The sequence below is a fragment of the Varroa destructor genome, unplaced genomic scaffold (genome assembly GCF_002443255.2).
Source record: "Varroa destructor unplaced genomic scaffold, Vdes_3.0 BEIS01000003.1, whole genome shotgun sequence".
Lineage (NCBI taxonomy): Eukaryota > Metazoa > Arthropoda > Arachnida > Mesostigmata > Varroidae > Varroa > Varroa destructor.
In genome coordinates this window covers 24,437,823-24,460,570 of record NW_019211456.1, presented here as the reverse complement: position 1 = coordinate 24,460,570, position 22,748 = coordinate 24,437,823, and the positions used below count along the sequence as shown (strand labels likewise).

At 44.6% G+C, this 22,748-nt stretch overlaps 1 protein-coding gene across 1 annotated transcript; it reads left to right on the top strand.

The window, feature by feature from the left end:
* The first annotated feature begins 2,126 nt into the window (after positions 1-2,126).
* LOC111246521 (uncharacterized) lies at positions 2,127-22,359 on the top strand. Its single transcript, XM_022796259.2, has 8 exons — positions 2,127-3,713; positions 16,333-17,318; positions 17,683-18,263; positions 18,538-19,230; positions 19,632-20,548; positions 20,703-20,868; positions 21,266-21,553; positions 21,773-22,359. Exons 1-8 carry the CDS (start codon positions 3,710-3,712, stop codon positions 22,230-22,232), a joined length of 4,095 nt encoding a protein of 1,364 aa, XP_022651994.1. The 5' UTR covers positions 2,127-3,709; the 3' UTR covers positions 22,233-22,359.
* The last annotated feature ends 389 nt before the right edge of the window (positions 22,360-22,748 follow it).

The following is a 22,748-nucleotide window of genomic DNA, read 5'->3' as shown; positions in this document are numbered from 1 at the left end:
AAACAAATCTCTAAAGGTCGAAGTATTCATGCAATGTAAATAAAAAAAAACACTGTCTTCCGTTAACGTACGCTGAGCAAGTGTACGGACATCAATTGTATTGGTGATCGAAGTACTACCTTGGCTGAGTTAATTGCGTTAACGAAAAAACAATCTTACCTTAAAATGCGCTTCGAAATGCAAAATGCTCCACTGACAAATCTACGCCACAGATTAGAGTGATGAAGTTGATTACGACACTGACATTATAACTAATTTTATCCTTAAAGGACACTCAGTACCAGCCGCTTAGGGGACGCTCCGTTAGTCGCGTGCGTGCTGAATAATATGGTGTTCGACTTGAATTCAAAAGTGTTGCCTCTCAATTAAAGGACTGTACGCATCTGGCTCTTGGAATTCTGTCAGTACTTTATGATTCATGGTCGTTTACCGCTAGCATGCATGAAAATCTTAACGCCCATGTGGAGTCCCTGCCCTCAACAATATATTATTTCTTCAGAGAAATGGAAAAACAACGTTCACATTTAATCCGACGTAATACCTTTCTTCCGTGGCGTGGTACTGTTTTTAAATGTGCGGACTCAAAAAATTCTCTGAAGTTCTAAAACACAACTTTTTCCCTGAGGATTTTGTTTCCTCTTTTAATTAACGCATTTACTTTTCGTCTTTTTTAACGTTCGGTGCAAGTTCGCGCGCGCACCTGCCTGATTTAAAAGAACCGCGTTTATTTGAAGGCCGCTGACACCGTTGTCGCCCGCGTTCAGCAACCAACCAATTGACAACTGGATTTTACTAGACAAATGACATTACATTAAATTGCTGTGAAATATATTTGTAGAACTGTAACACTCTAGGTAAGTAGCATCTGCGAGTTGTAAAAGTTTGTAAGCTAAAATTGCCGAGATGCCTAAATATTGTCTTTCCGTCGCGCTATTTAAAATTTCTCAAGATTGATGTGAGAATGCGATACAAGCCATCTCTCTTCCGAGAAAAGCGTTTATCAGCGGCATCACAGGGAACACAATCGAGAGCTCGGTTACGGGCCAAGCATTGAGCGATGGCACTATTAACAATTTCATTGTGGGCTATTTCTAAAGGTTTTATGCAGCGACCTGAGTTCCAAAAGGTTATTGCATGTTATTACGGTAGTGTCTAGCATCGTTATAAACAAGTCAGTTTGGCCAGACCTAGCAGTCTCTTTACATTTCAAACATTTGTCCTTCTTCTCAGTTTCTCCATACTTGCTAGTTCGTAGTATATCACACCTATATACTACTTTGTTAACAAACCTTTTCAGGAAAGACTGAAAACGATTTAGGTTTTTGCGGTAAAATGATGGTGAAACCATCAAGCAGTGCCTTTCCTTAAAATTTTTTACATAACACTAGATATGTATAGATATGTTTATACGTGTGTGAATAGCCCGCGAGCGCATATGCCATTTTTGTACGGAAGCGATCGCTCTCAATTTCAAACGTGCCCGCTTGTCGGAATGGCTAGCAGACGCAAGTTGGCTAGGTTCGAGCACACAGCAACTTATGCCGGTGTAACGAGTAACAGGCGCTGCTGCAGCCATCGCTGCAAGGGCGCTTCAGCACTCTTCAATTACTTCTGGCTGACGAAGCTGTGCTGTGGTGCTTAGAGCTGGTGCTAGTTGTGCCTGTCGCCGCTACTTTTATGGTTGGTTCTCTGGTTGCTCCGACTGAGAGGGTGGTACGAGGGGGGAGGGTAAAGGTGCCTAGGATTTGCTATGCTATAGCGTTCTGCTGGGCTCTCGCTTTACGCCTGCTACTAGTTCATTCTTTGCCTTACGTCTTTGTTCTATGGCCGTCGCCGTTCGCAGCATCCGCTGCCGCCGGCGCTGCTTCGCTTTGCTGTGGCTGCCCGTGCTGCTGTCGCTGTTGATGGCGCCGCCATCGCACTGCCACAGAGCCGCAACTGCTGCTGCTGCTGTACTGGTCATCATCAGCATCAGTACAATCATCAGTATGATCACAAACGCCAGCATCGCTGGCAACAGCACCAGCGCCGCCGCCGCCGCCGCCGCCGCTGCTGCTGCTGCTGCTGCTGTGGGCTGGCGCCGCGGTCGCTGCTACTGTCGCCGCCGCCGCCGCCGCCGTTGTCGTAGTAGTGATGGTGGTTGGTATCGGTGATGGTGATGGCTGTGCTGCCATGTTGTTTTGATTAGGTGACGGTCTACGATGAGGACCTAGTGTGTGCGTGTGTGTGTCTTGTGTTTTTTTCGTGCTTCTTGGCCGTTCTGGACCAGGTTTTGTGGACTGTAAGGCACAAACCGTGAGACGGCCAACCCCTGAGCGGCGTCTCGAGCCAAACCGCGTGCGGATATATAGCGGTTGGCCCATTTTGAGTAGACACGCCAAAGGCAACAACAACGAACAACGCCAGCCACAATAGCAGACTCACTCTTACCACTACAGTAATCTACAGCGACTGCAACTGCCCCTTTCTACTGCATCTACTAGTGCTACTAATAACTACTTCTACATTATTACTGCTATTAATTATTATTACTGCAAACTAGGGACTAGGGGCAGCGGTTGTAACAGCAACAGCAGCAGCAGCAGCAGCACCAGCAGCAGCAGTAGTAGCAGTACGGATCGTCCACCGCCATCGAGCACTGCCTGGCTGTCTCCGGACGTCCAGTTGTCTCGTCGGCGACGGGCCGCTCGACTGGTTTAACCGTTTCGTTGGTTTTACCTATCGTGGCTGGTGCAGTTAGTGCGTCGTGGCGGTCCTGAAGGCCTGGTTGGGTGGCTGCCCAGTGGAATTTTCGCCCACCACTAATCATCAACGGCGGCTCCCTGATTACTTGGGCTCCCAAATCCCAAGTGTTTTGTCGGTGTTTCATAGAGAGCGACGAGAGAAGAACAAAAAGGACGAGTCGTCGTCAATTTTGCCTGCCGCCATCCAGTTGCGTTCGTTCGAGTATGTGCATGTGTACAGCCGTATGACCGGTGCACAGTGGAAGCAGTTCACCGTACGCACAGGTCGGAAGAACGACTAGCAACATAGCGCTGCTGGCGACATAAAAAGATACAGCAGAAAAAGAGACGAAGGACGAAAAAAGTTGTCGCTGCAAGACACCGCACAGGCGACATTCACAAAGTAACATTGTAATAACAGTATCATTACTCCGTACAGCAGTTGAATCCTATTCAAACTCAGCGTGTACAACGGAACGCAGCTTTCAGTCAGCTACAACCACGACGGAAATAGTTTACTGATAGTGAGTTCTGGGCAGAACGAAAGCAGGCATAAAAACGAGAAAAAAGCACGAGCAAAAATTCATAGAGCAATCGTGTGGTGTCGTGTGTGCATGCGTATATATATACACACACACATATATATATACGTTTCTGTGGGCAGATCTCCTCGTCTCCTACACGTCTAAGGCAGAATCGGCTACAGTCACCATTTGCAGCAGTTTCGACGACAAATTTGTTGTGGTGGTCCCTGTGCAGCTGCTGCTGCTGGTTGGCAGAAACGCACTGTTTAACGCACAGAAGTGGACGCCGAAGCGACAACACTGACAAGAACAACAATAACGAGAAGGTAACAGCAGTACTAAGCAGTGCGTGCTTAAGGAGACAGCAGCAGTGGAAGCAGCTGAAGAAAAAATCGACGCCGGACGAAGAAGAGAAGCAGCAGCGGGCCCCTGGACTCTAATTGAACCTCAGCCATCAACCTGATGTGTGAGTGTTGACCTATTACTCTCTATAATTGTCTCGTTTAAGTCGGACGCCGGCGGCAACGACGACGACGACGGCGGTGGCGGTGGCGGCGAAGCAACAAAAAATAAACTACACATTTATAGACGTATGAATCAACAAAATCAGCAAGACACCCTTGAAACTACCTCTATTCAACTATCTATGTTTATGTGGCCACTATTGACAGAGATCATCACCATCATCAGAAAACGAGTGGAGACCGAGAATATAGACACGCGCAGATTACCGCTCTTCGGCACATTGTTACGAAGCAAATACGTCTAGATAGAATAGAAAACATACAGATATAAGTAGAACCGTAACGGCTATAGCAGCGACCTGCAATTATTATCTAACCACCGCAGCACGCATAGATAGGCCCTGTTCTGTCCAGTAGCCTGAACGATGATATCATCGTACCACGCATCAAACTTAGTCTCTACTAACAGCGATAGCGCTGTGACGGCAATGGTATCAACCGAGTTCAGTATGGCTGTTATAACGCTACCTACAACTGCCAGCACACGGTCAAGCGAATAGGCGATATTGAACGGTATCGGTAAAACATTCTAGTAGGCAAGAAATTTTTAATGCAGTGACGACTATCGGCCACTGGTCACTGGCGACGACCATCTTTTCGCTATGGCTTTTCCCATTTTGTCTGCTGCCGTCAGTCTGTACGGTGGCAATCCCAGCAGTCGCAGCATCAGCAGCAGCATCACTCGTCGCCGCCATCACCGGCGAAGTAACAGCGCGACTGGTTGTTGTGTCGATTGATGTTGGTCGTGCTGCGGCTGTCGCGGGGTGCTGTCGTATTGAATTTGCGGTCGCAGTAGACGCGACGACCGCGGTTAGCTGGCGTCGTTATGGCTGTGTGTCTTTATCTGCGTGTGAGTGTGTGCGTGCGTGCGTGCGTGCGTGCTTGCGTGCGTATGTGAGCATGATATTGTTATGACTTGAAGTAGTAGCGATGAGATGACGGCGATGATGAGCCGCTACGACGGAGACAGAAGGGGGCAGCGGTGGCGACAACAGCAGGAGGAGCCGCAGCAGCGTAGTGAACCGAACAGGTCACCGACTACTACTTCTAGCACTACTAATTTTAGCTCTAGTATTTGGAGAAAACGGCGGCAGCTAATAGATTCAATAGAATGAGATATAGCGGCCAGGATGAACGCCTGAATCGAGATTGAGAGCTCGAAAAATGAGTTATATCGTATTGATGATGTTCCATTGGACTGGTGTTGCAGCTGTTGTCGCCGTCGACTCAGCGCAATGAAGTATCGTGGACAGAACAGAAAAAAAAAAAAAAAAACGAGAACAATCATTTGTCGTTAGAAAATGACCGTATATTCACTTCATATATATGTATATGTATATGTATATACATACATGGTTTTTCGTGCTAAGCACGCAACCGGCTAGCGTTGTATGACTTGTGCTGCTAGCAGTGTTAAAGATGCAACTAAGCGCTCTGTGGGAGCTATCCATTTCTTCAATCAGTGACATTATCAGTGCACAACACTCACCCATCGGACGGTTGCGAGCGAAACGCTGTGCGTGTTTTTATCACAGCCGGATATCTCCATACAATCGATCTCGGTGCATCAACAGATTTATGGTGCCATAATTTGATTCTGGTCCTTGTTTTACTCTGTCAATATTTTATTCTTTTTCCATCGGGCTTTATGAGATAACAACAGTTCTAGTTGTTCTTGTAATCGGTTGAATGTGTTAATGTTTTCGTGTCCGTAAGTCGAGTTCGCACGTTTATGTGACGTATTGTTCTCTCCTATATAATATTTTTGCCCGAAGTGTCCGCCTCAGCGCAAAGAATGTTCTTTCCGAAGTACACTGTAGGTGATGAAACGAGAGCCCGGAGAGCGTGGAACTGAGGATGAGATATCGTATTCATCAGGGATTCACCTCTATCCTCCATGTGGAGTCTCTGTTTCGTTTCCAGTTTCAATCTTTTGTCCTATCACCTGCCTCGCCCTAATTTATCATTCTCTTTGTCTCGATAGGTTTTTCATGGAGTGGAGTACAGCCGGATTACGATATCGGCTCAGATCGCAATACGGACGTATTGCATAAAACTATAGCGGCAACTCAACTTGCCGAAACGAGCCTAGCTTGTGATACAGTTCACAAGAATAGCACCACATATCGATGGCGATGACCGCAATGATCGTTCGCAGGGGTACTGACTCATGCGCGGCTTACTAGCGAATTATAGTAACATCGGTTCCGAGATTGGAGTTGACCGCTGAAGGATACAGGTTCACGCACCATGTAGCCATGATGTAGAGTGCTCATATTTGTCATTTACTATCACCACAGCATCCGGGTGGTTGCTGGCTAACGCAACAGCAGCACGGTCAACAGCAGTGACAGTATTTTTCGCTATCGGCAGTTAAGCGAGACAACAGCGACCAACGCCATTACAGATAGCTCTGTGCAGCTCGTAGCCGACTAACAGCAGCTAATGATTGTTAAGCCGATTGTTGCGCCTGACCAGTTGATGCTGTGTTAGAGAGCTGCTCAATGACGAGCTGAAACACCCTCTGCTGCGTGTTTCGTCCAACTGCGTAGCACTGAGAAAAGGAGAACGAGAGAACCGGGCAAAGAAAGCTTTATTCACCGTTGTGTTGTTTCTTCGCTCTCTCTCTCTCTCTCTCTCTCGCTCGCTCTCTCTCTCTCTCGCTGATTCATTTGTTCGCGTTTTCTCTTTACGACTTGACCTTACTATACGTAAACAAATGGGCACATAAGTAGACGCCGACAAGTTGACTCGAGGTTTAAATAGACGGTAGACGGGGGCTAGACGGCTTAAACTGAAACGCACAGAAAAACCGGATGACGCAGAGCCAGTCGCGTCGAGTCGAGGGCATACACAAACAAATCAAATTAACTGTAACAGATTAGAGAGGCTGCAGGAAAACTGATATCCATAGGTGAGCCAGTCGGTAAATCAGTCTGTCATACGTAGAAAGCTAACGATTCAATAGAATGAGTGCATTGTGACGGCTTTGCTAGTGATATATGTTTGAAGAGATTAACTAGTACATACAGAAATGGGTGCTATTTTTAAGCACCAGTAAAGCGTTCAGCTATTAATAGGAGAACAAGTTGGCTAAACTGAATATTGCTCGGACAGAAAATACGTGGCTGCTTATGAAGCCAGCAGAAGATGAAGTCTGACAATGAATGGGCTCGACGTGACTTAGATGTAAGAACGTGTAATCAGGTCAGGTGAAGAATTTTTTGAGACATTGCTCGCCTTCTCATGGCTTTTAACAGTTGTACAACGAAAGTAATTTTTGTAAGTTTCCTGCCAAGTGCAAATAATATTGGTAGGGAGGTTAAGAGTCAAACGATTGGGATAAGAGCTGACAACTGTAAGGAATTTATTTAAAAATACGTCGGTCTTCACTCTGCTCAGAAATTCCTCCTACGCAAATGCATATTGCAGTAAAAATGCTATACAATGTGTTAGGTAGTTATATAAATACTGCTACCTTATAGATTGCGGATGGCGGGTTGTTAAAATTGTAATATGTCAAAAAAATTGCCAGTGTAGACAATAGTATAAAAGAATTTCTTTTTACGTATACTGGCCATCTACAATAGATTGGAGTAAGCGTAGATTCTAGTCTCACTAGGTGATGGATGACTTTGCCCTGAGTATAGCTCGCGTTAGCATAGGCGGATCGAATGAGCAGGGCAGTTGTGCTTCCGATCGGCACTACGGAATCTCCTACATCTCGACAAAAGCCGGGTTAGTGCTATACAATAATGCCATGCAGATTGCGTGACACCGGATCGACATGTTGAGCCATGTCAGTGGGTCAGCGATCCTTCACAGAAGTATTTGATTGATTAAAAAGATCCGGAAAAATTAAACTTCCAGTGTAGTTGGAGTGTATAAGTTTACTGCTCATGCCATGTCGACACGGTGGACCCTCAGCTCGTTGTTCAGCATCTGGGCGTCCGTTCAGACCATCACCGATAACAGCGGACCCAGAACCGTTTTTCTTTTTAGTTTGGTTGAACCCTGACTGATGAGCTGCGACGGACAATTCTGGATAGAAAACGTGGTCCCTTACTAGTTAGTTGTACTGTAGGAGTCGCTGTTTTGAATAACCGATCAAACAAGTTTTATTGTACACAAATAATCCATTACATATTCCGATCGAGATCTCACTTTTAGGCAAACGGTGCGCACTCCCAGAGCCAAATACAAATAGGACCGCGTTCAATTTACACGTAAAGGTACTTAACTGGTCTGGCTTTAGCTAGGCTACAAGTACATAGTATTATACTATGCTTAGAATGTACTTTATATTAATTGATCTTCGCTACTTGCTGCTTTTCTCTATTTAACAGATAACGCTAAACTGCCTTTAAGTGAAAATATTTTTTTAGTCCTATACATACCTAAATTTTAATGCGATTACGTAAAAATGTTCCAACGCCCCCTAACTCAGCACCCCATCATTTCCTATTGTATGTACTAGATTATTATATGAAACTATACGGGCTTCATCAAATCTGGGTTCAAACACTTTTGATCCCAGATTTGCACGTTTCTTTTTAAATGTGGCTTCGCTCCACGTGCCAAGTCAATGTGTAAGAGGAAGTCAAGTGACCGAGTTTGTGTATGCGTCGATGTTGGAATCGCAAAAATAAGAATATCGCAAACGAAAGTTTTCTTTGTCGCTTTTTGGTTGGTTTCCCGGTCGTTTTGTTCCACGCTGCCCTTACCTATCCAAACGATATTAAACGCTTTGACCTTGTTGTTGCTTGTGGTGTGTGTGTGTGTGTGTATATATGTGTGTGATTGTGAGTGTGCGTGTGTGTGTGTATATATGTGTGTGTGTGTGTGTGGGTGTGTGTGTGTGTGTGTGTGTGTATATATGTGTGTGTGTGTGTGTGTGTGTGTGTATATATGTGTGTGTGTGTGTGTGTGTATATATGTGTGTGTGTGTGTATGTGTATGTGTGTGTGGATCATCGTTCCCGAATTCGTGAGTTTTAGGAGGGCCTGATGACGGCCCAGCTGACGCGGACGCGCTCTCTGCATCTCTCAGTTATGGGCTGGTTCAGTTTTTCAACATTAGTTGCTGGAATTATTACGGCGAGTATTTTGCCCAACGGAAACTGCTTGTTCTCCCTGCTCGCCGGAGCGATGAATACTGTAGTCGTAGAGGGTGGTGTCTACAACAACACCCCCAATAGGAGCCATATCTTTGCGCAAAGAGGACTAAGCAGCAAGAATGAGCTGCTCAACTGGAGTCAGTTGCTCAGTCGTTCAATCAGCGGCAATAGCAGTAACAATACTGCGGGCAGTAATAGCTCCTCAGAGACGCTTGTGCATGTACCATACTGTTGGTACAAAAGAAACAGCGCTGGATGTGATTATTTTAGCGCAGTGAGGCACCAATGGATTTACATAAGAAGCCGCCAGTCGTTTAGTAGTTGCGTCTTGCGCCGTTATTGTTATGGTGGCCTATGTTAAAAATGGAACGATTTTCGCTGCGATGAAAAATCCTTTTCTTGCTTGCAATTGGACATGTATATTCGTACTGCTTCCATTGCGATGAAACTCCGCCTATGCTCAATAGCGACGTAATGATTTTCACCATTATGATAGTTGCTATTAGGCACTATCAGTGATCTCCAACGAAAAAACAGCGATTTCGGCTAGTCATAATTCAGTAGTATACTATAAACCGTATTTAGCCTTGTCGTAGTTCTATCCGTATCTTCTCGCAGTTTTCACGTCCGTCTTAAATCGATTCATCCTCTAGCCTCATTGTGTGAAAGAAAAGGACACATATTAACATAGGCAAACGATGTTGGATCAAACGAAGTCGAAGATTGTTCAGTAGCTTCAAACCTCTTTGCTACACGGATCGAATGAAATAAAAGGTGTTTAGGGTCTGAGGTATGTATATGCAAAACGTACCTGTATTATCAGACCTATGTGACCTATCGCAGTCAACCAGCACAAAATTCGATGTTTCTTCATATAAGGAACACCTTGAAAAACAACACAGACCGGTCGATTATTAGTAGAAGTATAAGCGTTTGATAGCGGGATGACAAGTTGGACGGCGACGATACGGACCCCTGGGGGTCTATCGTTGTAATGCAGGGTAATAATTAGAGATGGCAACGTGAAATGAACAATTACTTTAAACGACAACAGCCCTGTGACAAATGTTTATCTAAAGACATGTATTTTATTAAACTCGAAATTCCTTGACGGGTGAATGCAGTTGCTATCGTTTTCAGACTGGTCTTTGTTTTGGCACCGCGACAAATCTATCTGAATTACTTAATTAGGCCGAGAGAAGCAAACTAGGGCTAGTTTGTAGTTTTGTACTGATATATTGAAATCGTAGCAAAAAGCTTTCAAACAAGCTATGGATAAAAGCGCGTCACATTTTCTCAACTGCAGTTCTTCTTTTTACTTCGGAAGACTACAAGCATAAATCGGAAAATTAATGTAATATGCTACCGCCAGGCAGCTGGTTAGATGGATAGAGCCTTTTCGGAAGTATACTTAGTTTATGAATCTGCTGGTGAACCAATAACATGTGACTTTGGTCATTGCCTTCTATTATCTGGGTATTAGCGCAGTAAGAGCTAAGATTACCGGATGTGGACTGCGCCGAAACAAATCACTGGCATTTACATGTAACACTGGCATTTACAAGTAAACGCTAATGGGTAACTCCCTGAAACGGTTCCGATAAGACGTCTCTGAATAGTGGCTAGCCGCAAATAGAACGTAAGAGTATGAAATAAATTTGTTCATAGAGACATTCTCGTAATCATGCACCGTTCAAATAGTAATAACTATAATCGTAATAGTAACGAATATTAGATGAAACTATATATTGGCAAAGCTCTTCCGTAAGTAGCTGTTTCAATATGTTGGAATCGATGTCCTAAAACGCATTGTCACGTCTAATCCGTCCCTCAAATCACGTGTCACAAGGGCTACTTATTCAACTCGCTTGCCCGAACCCAAGCTGGCTGAAATCGATCGCTATTTCTACGTTGGCTAAAGACTAGGAGATAAGTTGTGACTTAAGAGACAGGTATCTATTTATGCTGCCCATAAAGCACACGTTATAACCGCTCAAGTTGAGCCATTAATATCAAGAGAATATTTTCATCTAGGTAGTATTTCTAGTGCTCGGCTACCTTCGCCGATAGATCAAATTCTATATTTGTAAGTATCTACCTGTAACTGTCGTATTAATGGTAAGTGTTTGAAAAAAAGTGAAAAAAATTGGATGCGTAATTTAAGATCAACTACATGTTACTTACAACTAATGCTTAATTAATGGAAGTTTAATTTTTTTTCATTTAAGTTTTAAAAAAAATAATAAACACTCGAATAAAATAATAATTTTATTTTTTAAGTGTTTATTATTTTTTTTTTGAGTTTGTTAACCCGGCTTGAAACCCTCATATTAAATCTTCCTCATTGATTCAGATATGTGTGGCTCGGTGAGCTCAAGCTTTATGTAACAAAAAAAAAGGCAATCTGAAAGCGATCAACCCCAGATGGCACGTTATCAATCTTCTACTGTAAACTCAGCCACATTTGTCCCGATAGCGTCTACTAAAGGTGTGTTAGGATGAGAAGCGATTCAGCAGCACATACTACAAACTAGAATCAGCACTTCAAATCTACGTCAATTTCAACCTAACTTCAACACCAGAAATAGCAAATTTCTTAATTACACACTAAAGGTGTATCTCAGTAATTAGAAAATCATGGCATGAGGAATATGAACTATCTGTGGTATGAAAGAAGTTGGTGTTACAAGCTTCTAAGCGTAACAACACGCCAGTTTGCCTCGATTTCTTGCGAACGTGTCTGAAGCCACTGGCGTATTTAGAATAGTAGGTTTTATAAGTTCAAACAACATCATACTTTAGTACAAAACAATTCAGGCTTTTCCATTGTTTAACTGTTTTCATTAATACGACAGCTATGCCTGTAACGTTTCAGTTGTTACATATTATAGTCACGTGAAGGTGAGGGGCAAATGGTAATGGTGACACCTAGGCTTTTATAGTTGAAGTCTTCTTACCTACGTGCTATCTTCTGACGGAACCTACTACGGCAGACATAAATTGAATCGTAGAGGACAGCAATAAATTCCAATATTAATTTGCTAATATATTGATTAAAGAGGTCCTGAGTATAGTACTAATTACGCTATTTCATTCGGACCGATGAACTCTCGTCAGCAAACTGATTTGTCTCACAGATAAGTCAAAAAAAAATCAGGTCATTTACAAAGAAAAACGGTCGATAATAATTTGTTTTACGGTAAATCGTGTATGTCCATTTCTAGGCGTAAGCTATTAGACAGCATGTTTTTTTCCTTCCATAATGGGTGAAAAAATAAGTTATCATAAAAATACATTAACCTGTTGTGCAAGTTCAGCGTTTTCGCAGGACAGGGAATTAAACAGCTTTCTTCTTTCGGATAACTACAACAAAAAAGGTTTTTCAAATACAAAATAGTTTCGATTCCAACTCACCATCCAGTCCTTCTTCATGTGTGCTGAACTTTTCGTCCCTTTTACCAAAGGGGCCATTGATGAAAATTTGACGTAAGACGCCTATTTCGAATGTCTACGTTTGTTACCCCGAGCAGAAATTCCAATGCTGAGAAGCCAGTCCAAGGCGCGTAGGCGCGTAGACCCGTGGGACTTCTAACGTCCTGTCTTGACGTTTTCTCGACGGAGTGGTTTAGAAATGTAGGTTTTGCACCTTGGTTATAAAAAAAAAAAATATGTATTCCTTCTCCTGGCATTAGCGGCTATGAAAAAACTGCTTCATACGGTATTAGCAGTAACCCTAAACTGAGGCGCTAATCGGTTCAGCCTTTCGACAGAGAATATTGCTTCATGCACGCGCCTCGTAGAACACGTTATTAGTTAAATAAACATCCGAAGTGACTGCGCTGGTCACTTTCGAAAATTGGCGCTGCTGTTGGCGAGTAGTTCGTACTGGGAAACAAGGCGAAAAAGTTGCCATCAGTATTAAAATTAAGATAAGCCTTGTGAATAAGTTAAAGGCCATCGCAAACCCAGAAATAACAATGCTACACCGGTGCCGTTGCGGCATGTTAGGCTATATTAAAACATCTACACATACTCAAACACGAATTTCGTTTCTAAGCAAAGCGTAGATTTGCTTTCTGAACGAATGCTCTACTATATGAGATCGGGCTTAGTACTCAGCATGTCATTGAAAAAGAGAACGGAAACGTACCCACAGCGTTGCGCTTCTCATGATGGAGAGAAAGCGTTATAAGCATTATCTGCTTAACGTTCAGCATCTTCGTATACTTAAAAAATAAGTTCATAAACGACAAAATACTGTAGTACAAACCTGTACGTACTGTCGCAATATGACTTGCGTCATTGGGTTGATATTTACCTTTCTATCTATAACTTACTATTTAAAAAACCTAGGCACTGGGCGAATGTCAACTGAGAACTAATAATCTATATATGAGCTTCGAAATTCATAATGTGTGAAATGCACATATCCTTTATCGGTACAAGCAATCGGTTACTGAAAAGGTGTACCAGCAGGCATGTGAGCAGAGCAAGTGGTACTCCAACAATTTTTCTATTTCGGCAAATTGCGTAACAAATAGTAGGCAACGCACAGACTCACAAGATCCTTTGTTAGTGGACAGGTTGTTCTATCCTTGTTTTATTGCAGTATCCTATCGAGCTCAAGTCGTGTGGGACGAGAGGTATGAGTGTATTTTAATGTGCAGGTATAGCTAGTATGTTTGTCATGAGTTGGCTGTTGTGACACCTTCTAAACTGGATTTAACTTCTAGTAACTTGTACCTTGTGCACTTCAAATTTAGATCAGCTGGCCAGTTTTCGTCGCACCAAATGTCAAGCGTTTGTCTTAGCCAGCTTTAATTTTTTTCTACTTACTGCTTACTTTTCTAATCTACTTACTGCTCCATGATTGTTATCACTCGTGTTCATTCTTGTATCGGGTAGTCGCAGCTTAATAGATTGACAATTACGAAATTACAAAAAAAAAACCAGGTTTATTGCATATCTTGTATTGAGGACTATTCCAGATACTATATTTTAATTAATATATGTAGTATCGTATTGTGACCACCGCACGTCAGGACAAAATGAATGTTGTCTCCTTTATTTCCGAGCTCAGGAAGCTTCTAAAGGAAAACCCCGAAAAAAATTGGCCTTATGATTGTTAGCGATACTTGAGAATGATCAGGTGCAGAAGGCGAGGGTCGCACGAGTACAGGAAACTTGTCCTTCTCGTGAATAATTTGAGGCCGAAATACATTGAAATACCTTGTTGAGACACGTAACGCATTAGAAATCAACACTGCCTGTAAAAAGCGGCTTCGAAGAAGCAAGTTTATTGAAGACACACTTCATACGATGTTACCATTGACAAACTGGCACTCTAAGCAACTCGAGTTATATGCTGTGCAATAGAGTGGGCGTTGAATTATATGTGTTGAATAAGCTGCGGCAACGAAGACGAAAAAAATGTTGAAGTTTTTATTGGGTTCTGTTAGTATCTATCAGTGGATATTGTGTTCAGTATTATAGAGCGAATACATTTCTGTCAAGCTTGTATTTATACCGCGTTGGTGTACGTTTTCTCTTACTCTGTACCACCTAATCAAGATAAAATATTATTTATTGCGTAAATGAGCTAAACTACCGACATAACCTGAAAAGCATGTTGCTTTTCGCATACCTTTAGGACGTTTTTTCTACAGATATGCATTTTCCAGTTCTAAGCAGAGCTCATTCACAGTCAATATTTGGAATACAATTACTATAAAGTAACTTAATCTGTTAGTTTTTATAAATCTACCAAATTGTTTTTACTGGCTGCGGTGATTTATCTTGCTGTAATTCAGGTCATATTCATATATGAAATGTTTCGTCTGGATTGCGACTTTAAAAGCAAAAACACACGTTTCAACAACTATTTCTACATGTGCAGTGGCAATCCTGAGGGTCATGTTTATTTTATACAACCTCTGCTCATTTCGATTACAGCTTTAATCCGTGACCCAAATTGATCACGGAGTCGTGTAAAACTGAACAAAGTTATCCAGCAACAGTAGTCCAATGCCAGAGTTATAACTTAATTTCTTGATTCTCACTTATTGCGGTGATTTTTTTTTGCTACAGCTTAGTTACTGAGGGTCTTGGCTGGTTCATAGCTATATATGCATGATATATATATATATATATATAGTGAGCCAGTCAAGACCTTCAGTAGTGTGCATATGTATGCTACTGCACGTGTATATCACTAAGCGGTAGCAGAATGACGTTTGTCTAGCCATGTTGTGTATTGGCAGATTTTATCGGTGGACTGACTGACTCGTTACGCCATCGTTACGCTCGTTTGTTGTTTGCGCCGTTCGGCGGGTGGTGCTGTTAACCTGTGTAACAATGCTGGTAGTCGCAGCGGCTGCAAAAACCACAGGGCACACAATCCTGTATAATGCTATAGACTGTCTGTTGCCCATTTGGCTATGAGGTCACGCCTGGGAAACTAGCGTACTGGGGTTAACTGGAGTGCGATTAGCGAGATCCGGTCCTCCGTCCTCTCTAGGATTGAAGGTAGGGTAATTTGCTGCACGCTTGGGTGCCACTTGTCCACTGCCGCTAGTACTGTCGAAGCAACTAAGGGGTAGTAGAACGCGAAGCCAGATACGTGCCTTAACCTGCTGTTTGTAGCGATACTCCTGACCATCTAATGCCAGTAGTTTACAAACAATGTCAGGGAGGGGGACTCTGTTCATGTAGAGTGCAGGTTAATTGTATCCATTGCACCCATAGCATGCTACATCTGCTCTGAGTGGTTGTTAAAGCCCGGCAATTCACCCAGATCGTAACCTATATGCTGCTATTCGCTTGTTTGTGCAATCCTGTTTAATTGCCGAGTAATGCGTCAGCTGGGAGTGCAAATCGTCGTCCTATCGAGCAACGCGATGTGATCGCAACTTAATGGACAGCACTGGATAAGGTTTGGGAAGGGCGAGAAAAAAGAAGAACAAATTCAAAAATTCGCAATAATCTGTGATGCTTGCTTTCGATTTACGGCCATATTTATCTCACATAGCGCACAGAAATCATGGTCACCGATAAAATAATAGTCACACTGGAAAACAAATGAAAGATGTAAACCCACACGTAACAAATTTATAAGACTCAATGGTTGACCTTTTCCGATGGTCGCAAACAGTGATTTATTTCGCTTGTCAATCACACCTACGCATACAGACGCTACGAAAACTAGAAATAATAATAACTTCCCATATATTCAAACAGTTATCGAATTACTCTTCTCCGTTAGTGCAAGTCATCATTGCTTTTTTTTCCTTTTACTAACATCCGTCACTTATAAGGGGAGAAATGATTTTAGTTCAGGGTGCGAAGAACTTTCTCCTCAGTACTTATTCTGTATATATATAATAGAACGAACGCCGACTGATATTTCGTAACGTTTCTTTGTTGTTGTCGATTTTTTCGCATTTTAGCCACAGCTGGCGCGGGGGGACATGCAGCAGTGCACAGCAGCAGCAGCAGCGGTAGCAGTGGAGGCAACCAAAACAATAGCGGCAGTGCAGTTAATAACGGGACCGGGAGCAGTGCGAGCGGCGGTGCAAGTGCCGTTGAGCAGAGGAAACACCAGAATCAGCAGCAGCAGCAGACGACAGCGACGAGCGCGAACGCGCAAACAACGACAAATCACAACAATAGTAACAGCAACAACAATAACAACAAGCAGACGACGAACCACAACAACAACGGCAGCAACAACAACAGTAATAACAACAATAATGGACCCTCACAACCACAACTGAGCAATGGGATCGGACACCATCATCATCACCACCATCATGGGGGGTCATCATCACAACAACATCCTCAACAGCAACAGCATCACCACCACCAGCGGCAACAACAACACCATCATATGGGAGGTTACGGTAATGGTCACGGTGGCGGAATCCAACATCATGGCGGCCCTCACGATTCCATGGAGCATCTTGGCAATGGGCCACCACACTCGAGGCTGATGTCGACTGGGGGTGGCTCACATTCTGCTCATGGCGGACACGGGGGCGGACATGGAGCCCCGCCGAAAATCGACATGAGCGCTGCACAGCAACAGCAGCAGGTGCAGCAAGTACAGGCACAAGCGGCAGCAGCCGCGCAACAGCAACAGCATCCACAGCAGCACATGATGGAGGCGTGGTCCAGGATGGCCGCCGCCGCCCCCCAGATACCCCCATCAGCGCACGGCGCCCACGGCCGTCATACTGCGGCGGCTGCAGCTGCGGCAGCAGCAGCTGTCGGTGGTGGTGGCGGTGTGTTTGCACCGAATCCGGCTCACTCGCATCCGTCACAGCATCCTGCGCCGCTGTCGCCATTGTCGCCACTGGACCAACAGGGGCAACAGTTTATGAATCCTGCGGCCGCCGCTGCGGCCGCGGCAGCTGCTGCCTACTACCATCCTTCGGTATGAAAAATTACGTTTTAAATGATGAACACGTATAAATGACGCATGTTATAGTGATGTGAGCCAGGGCATTTCGATCAATACTATAAAGCATGCTTCCGCGTTAACTGAAATAACGTGATGATTGAAAATATTCATATATGTAAATTCTCTGCTCGAGTGTTATGTACTTCGACTATGATAGAACAATATCGCTACGTACTGGCTCAACAGCTGTTGGATACGGAACGAAGAATACGGCCATTTGTTTCCGTGCTTCCTTTCTCCTTCTGCTTACGAGTTTGTTTACGAAACATCAGTACACCAATATTTACATCATCGTTTTTCGTTATCTGTTTCCTGTATTTTCGTGCATATTTCCTAGGTATCACCGTACGGTACACCATACGGCAGTGGTGATGCGTTGGCAGGCGGAGCCGGCGGTTGGGGTGGCGGCGCGGGGGGTGGTGACGTAGCGCCACCTTTTTACGGTTATACTCATCCACCATCAGCAGCGGAGTACCACCACGGAGGGCACCATGCGACTGCCGCCCACCTGGCGCCTCATCACCCTGGTCATCCGACATCACAGCTTGGTTCGCTTCCTACCATCACCTCAATCGGATCGATGGGATCACTTGTGGCTCATCAGGCAGCATCACTGACAGGGGTAGCGTCTGATCCCGCAGTCGCAGGAGTGGCTGCCGCAGGGCTCTTTGGCCCTGTCAGCAATGGGGCCTATCCACAGCACGCCCATGCAGCGTATGGCCCCCCAGGAGGCTTTGGTTACCCATTTGCAGCTGCTGGAGCTCACTCGCCTGCACCGGGTATGCAGGAATATGTGTGGAATGCTGGGGGACACGAAATGATGGCACCTGACAGTCGAACAACACCACACCATGGAACTCCGACCACGGCACAACAACAACAGCAGCATGCGAAAGCGGCCTACGGCGACTATTACAGGTGAGTGCAATAGCCTACAAAACCGACGACTATAATGATGATGACGATTTTGACCGTGTTAAACTTTATATATTGTTTCCTATTTTATCCTGACGTTTTACTGCTCTCCGTTTGCCTAATAATTTTTGTGATATCCTAATAATCCCTGTATCAATTAAATTCATTGCTTCAGTCCTTACTATTATATTCCAAGGTTATTCCTCTATTCCAACGACTGATTATCTTTCTACATCGCACTCAATTGTATGATACGTACTTTTCACCGAATTTCTAGATATGACTTAATGGCGCCAGCAGCAGCCATGGCCATGAATGGTGTCGCCGGTGCGGGCGATAAGGCCGCAGCCATGGGTGGCCTAAAGGGCCTTGAATGTCAGCTTGCCGGTTTGTCGATCGCGGCTCCAGCGTCATCGACGATGGCAACAACTACGGCATCAGCAACTACCGCTGGTTTGCCGCTCACCTCGAAGGAAGCTGGAACGGCCGTTGGTGTAGCCGAAGTAATGGCTTCCTCGGGTTCTAGTGCAGTAGCGCAGACGACAACAACAATGGGAACGGGCCAGTTGGCGGCCGCCCTTGGGGATCATGAGGGCGGTGGTATTAGTGTGAAGGACCCAGTCGACAGCAACGTTAGCGGTACCAGTAACAACAGCAGCAGCACAAACCCCCACCCACAGGTGGCAACCGGCCAGCCCGCTGCCCACGAAGTCTCGGATGACCACAGCAACGCAGAGGCTGTGGTTGCAAAAGGAAAACGTGACGAGCAGCAGCAGCAGCAGCAGCAGCAACAAAACGACGAACACAATCGAAACAATGCGAATAGCGGGGGCGGCAGCAGTTGTGGTGCAACGGCAGCTCATGGAAATATTGCCAATGGAAACACAGTTGATCCCAACAATTGTGTCGATGAAACTGCCCCAGCCGACGCCGTTAGAAGTGACGCACTCATACAGCAACAAAATAACGGGTCAGTACTGATGCTACAGTGGGCTGATTCGTTCGATTGTGTTACTTTACCAGCAACACGTGTGCTATGAAAAACAAGCCGATTTGTGGGTTATGCTTTGAAAAAATTCGGTAGGGTATTAAGCCTATGTTCTGCATTTTTCTTTGCTAAATATGTTTTTTCATACCACGTATTATTGGCAAGGAAACTGAGGGCTTCTATTATGAATTGAAAATACTTACTTTGCTCAATATGAACCACTTGTCGTGTATATGACGGCGCTAAAAGTGTGGGTGACAGAGAATAGTCATATATGCTGAACATAGAACTTCCTTTACGTTGCATAATGTTTCAGCCTTGAACAGCAACAACAATAGTCTTTTTAACAATAGTCGTTTTTTTGTATTATCTGTTCATCACAGAGCACAATCAACGCACGACTCTACGCTGAAAGCAAACGAAGGAGGCGGTCTGGGCCCGGGCGAAGGTGATGGTTTAAGGAGAGATATTGGAACTGATGACAGCCAAGGGGAAGGACACGCTGATGATGGAGGCCGCGTGTCATGGGCGAATATGGACTCGCAGCCTCCGTTGAAGCTGGGCCCAGGTCATCAAACAAGCTCTGCTCAAGTAAGCAGCGTGCCGGATGAGAACAGGGAAATATCTATCACCGTAACGCGAAGCTCTGCCTCAGACAAAGAAGCATCACCGGAGGCCGATGATGACGCAGGTACAACATTGAGCCAAACCGCGACGGCGTCACTCAGTATCTCAACGTGGGACTGGAGTGCAGAGACCACCACGAAGGACTGGAGCGCCTCACCGCCACCTCAAGACCTTGAAGTCGTTGATGATCCAGTTGACAGAAATTCTCCCGTCGTGTGCAATAGGCCGGTCATCGCCGAAAGGCGAACTGGAATCCGACCCAACATCACTGATGGGGACCGAGAGAATATCAGAGATAGCAGGGAAGACATGGAACACACGACAGAAACGTCAGTGGAGACCTACCCTCTGCTTGAAGAGCTTATTCGTAAGAACAACTACAATCCGTCGTACTTCGACTTCCGATCCGAGGGTGCCCGCTTCTTCGTGATTAAGAGCTACTCTGAAGACGACGTGCATCGCAGCATTAAATATTCGATCTGGTGTTCGACAGAACGCGGTAATAAGAAGTTAGACATTGCTTATCGAGAGCAACAAAGCCGAAACGGAAACAGGCCTATTTATCTCTTCTATTCTGTCAATGGATCAGGGCATTTTTGCGGAATGGCTCAGATGACTTCAACAGTTGACTACAATACGTCGACGGGCGTTTGGGCGCAAGACAAGTGGAAAGGTACCTGGTTATGTTAAGGAATAGTTAAATGATAGAGAACTGCCAACTATGCTTGCAGTGTAACTAAGAGTTACTAACTTACCAAAATATAACCTGAGAGTCATAATTAAAACAAATACCTGAACGCCATTTTTTGTTTTTGTATAATTCATAGGAAAATTTAACGTAAAATGGATCTTTGTAAAAGATATCCCAAACCATGAATTTCGGCACATTGTGCTTGAGAACAATGACGGTAAACCAGTAACGAATTCGCGGGACACTCAGGAGGTTCCAGAGGCAAAGGGACGACTTATGCTCAAGATCCTTACTAACTTCAGGTATGTTGATCATATTAAAAAAGCTGCTATAAGACAGCTCTTCCGTGTTCTTCGGGAAAGGTCATGGTTACCACACATAAGCACATTGGTTCAGTTCAACACTTTGTGCAACTAATGGTTCAACTCTCAGAGTTGTTCGCGAAAGCGTGCTATTGAAATTGTTAATGCTTGAAGGTGAACATTGAAAGCCCGTTAAGGCTGTTCGCTGAAAGACTAAGGTTAGTTATCGATAGGGTAAGTAGTGGAACTAGTAGGTGCACGTACTCCTATCCCAGGCCGCACAGATTGTGGCACTGACGTTTTTTTGACCTAGTTTAGCGAATTCAAGCAAGTAGTACACCTGATGAAACTACTAAGAAAAAATTGTGTTGGTGTTGCCTCGTCTTCTGTTTTTCAGACACAAAACATCACTTTTTGATGACTTCATGCACTACGAAACGAAGCAGCAGAAAATCGAGGATGAACGGAGGCAAAACAACAGCCATCACAGTTCACAGGGCCGAGACCGATCGGGAACCGGTGGAGGGAGTAGTCGAGGAGTGTTCCGCGATCGCGAACGAGTGCCGCCGACAATGCACCACGACGACTATAGAGACCACAACGGTCACCACAATCACCGGGATCATACGAACCCTAACAACCGCGACTTCGGCGGCCGAGACGGAGGCAGTAGCGCGTATCATCGGTAAACAGACGCAACAAAGTCTCAAAAGCTTCACGGGCTACATGAACAAACAATCAACCGATGCACTCCGTTATACAAAGCAGAACCATCTGAACAATCATGTTACAAAAGCTCTCCCTTAAACATGACGAGAGAGAATAGCTGGGTATGCAATACAATTTAAAATAATACACATACTTATTTCGTTTTCCCTCTGCGCGTCACGCTTTGTATCCACAGAGACTATCGGGACAGTCGGGATAATCGGGATGGCCGTGGCGGCGGGGGCCATCGTGGAGCGTTCGGTTTCAACACCTCGCGCGATTCGACTAACAGGGATAGGGACGTTAGAGGCGATAGCCGAGGTGACATGCGAGATAACCGGGGAGGAGGTTTCGGTAGCAGCAACAACAGCCGAGATAGCAGGGACGGTCGAGAAAATCGAGATAACCGGGACAACAATCGGGACTCGTTTAGCAACTTCCGACGGAGGGACAACCGAGATCGGGACCGAGACCGAGATCGGGATCGCGATCGAGCGGAACGGGACAGGCCAGACCGGGGCGATCGGATGGACCGAGACCGTATCGATCGGGATCATCATTACCATCATCATGGTAATCGCGATCAACAAAGAGAACACAGTCGGTCAGGCTTCCCATTTGGCGGAGGTGGGGCCAATTCGGGGCGACAGTTCTGAACAGCTAGAGATACGATGATGGTTATAATCGGTTATGACCAAAATTTAACAAGTCACAAACAAGCTGATTCTCTATATAAGACGAAACTGAAAGAAGATGGCGTTAATCCGCTTGTATCTGCTGCTGGGTAAGTTCTTCCTGCCTTTCGGCATGTACAAGTGTAGTCTTGGTAATTAAAATCAGATTGGATTTGATATGATTTAAACAATAGCGCTATATTTAATATAACGAGCCTGCTGACTGTAAACGATCGGAAGCGAATTGTACAATGCAGCTTTCATGAATGAAACCATTAATTACAGATCCCGTATCCAATTCGGATTTATATTAAATCAATACAATTTATATATGCCCATAAAAAGTGTTGTATGGTACTTCTTATCCGTGTGTATGCTACAGTAGGTTCTGTTTGTTGTGGAATTGCAGGTGACAAACGGGTTACAAAAACGCGTTTATTTCGAGTGTGTTCTTTTTACGTTCAATAACAACTACTTCTTGTGCGCATGCGCTTGTAT

What these genes read in the sequence shown, in the direction of transcription:
- LOC111246521 (XM_022796259.2), top strand. An exon ending in GCCTACGGCGACTATTACAG is followed by an intron (nt 18,264 to 18,537) that starts GTGAGTGCAATA and finishes CCGAATTTCTAG; the next exon opens with ATATGACTTAATGGCGCCAG. An exon ending in ATACAGCAACAAAATAACGG is followed by an intron (nt 19,231 to 19,631) that starts GTCAGTACTGAT and finishes TGTTCATCACAG; the next exon opens with AGCACAATCAACGCACGACT.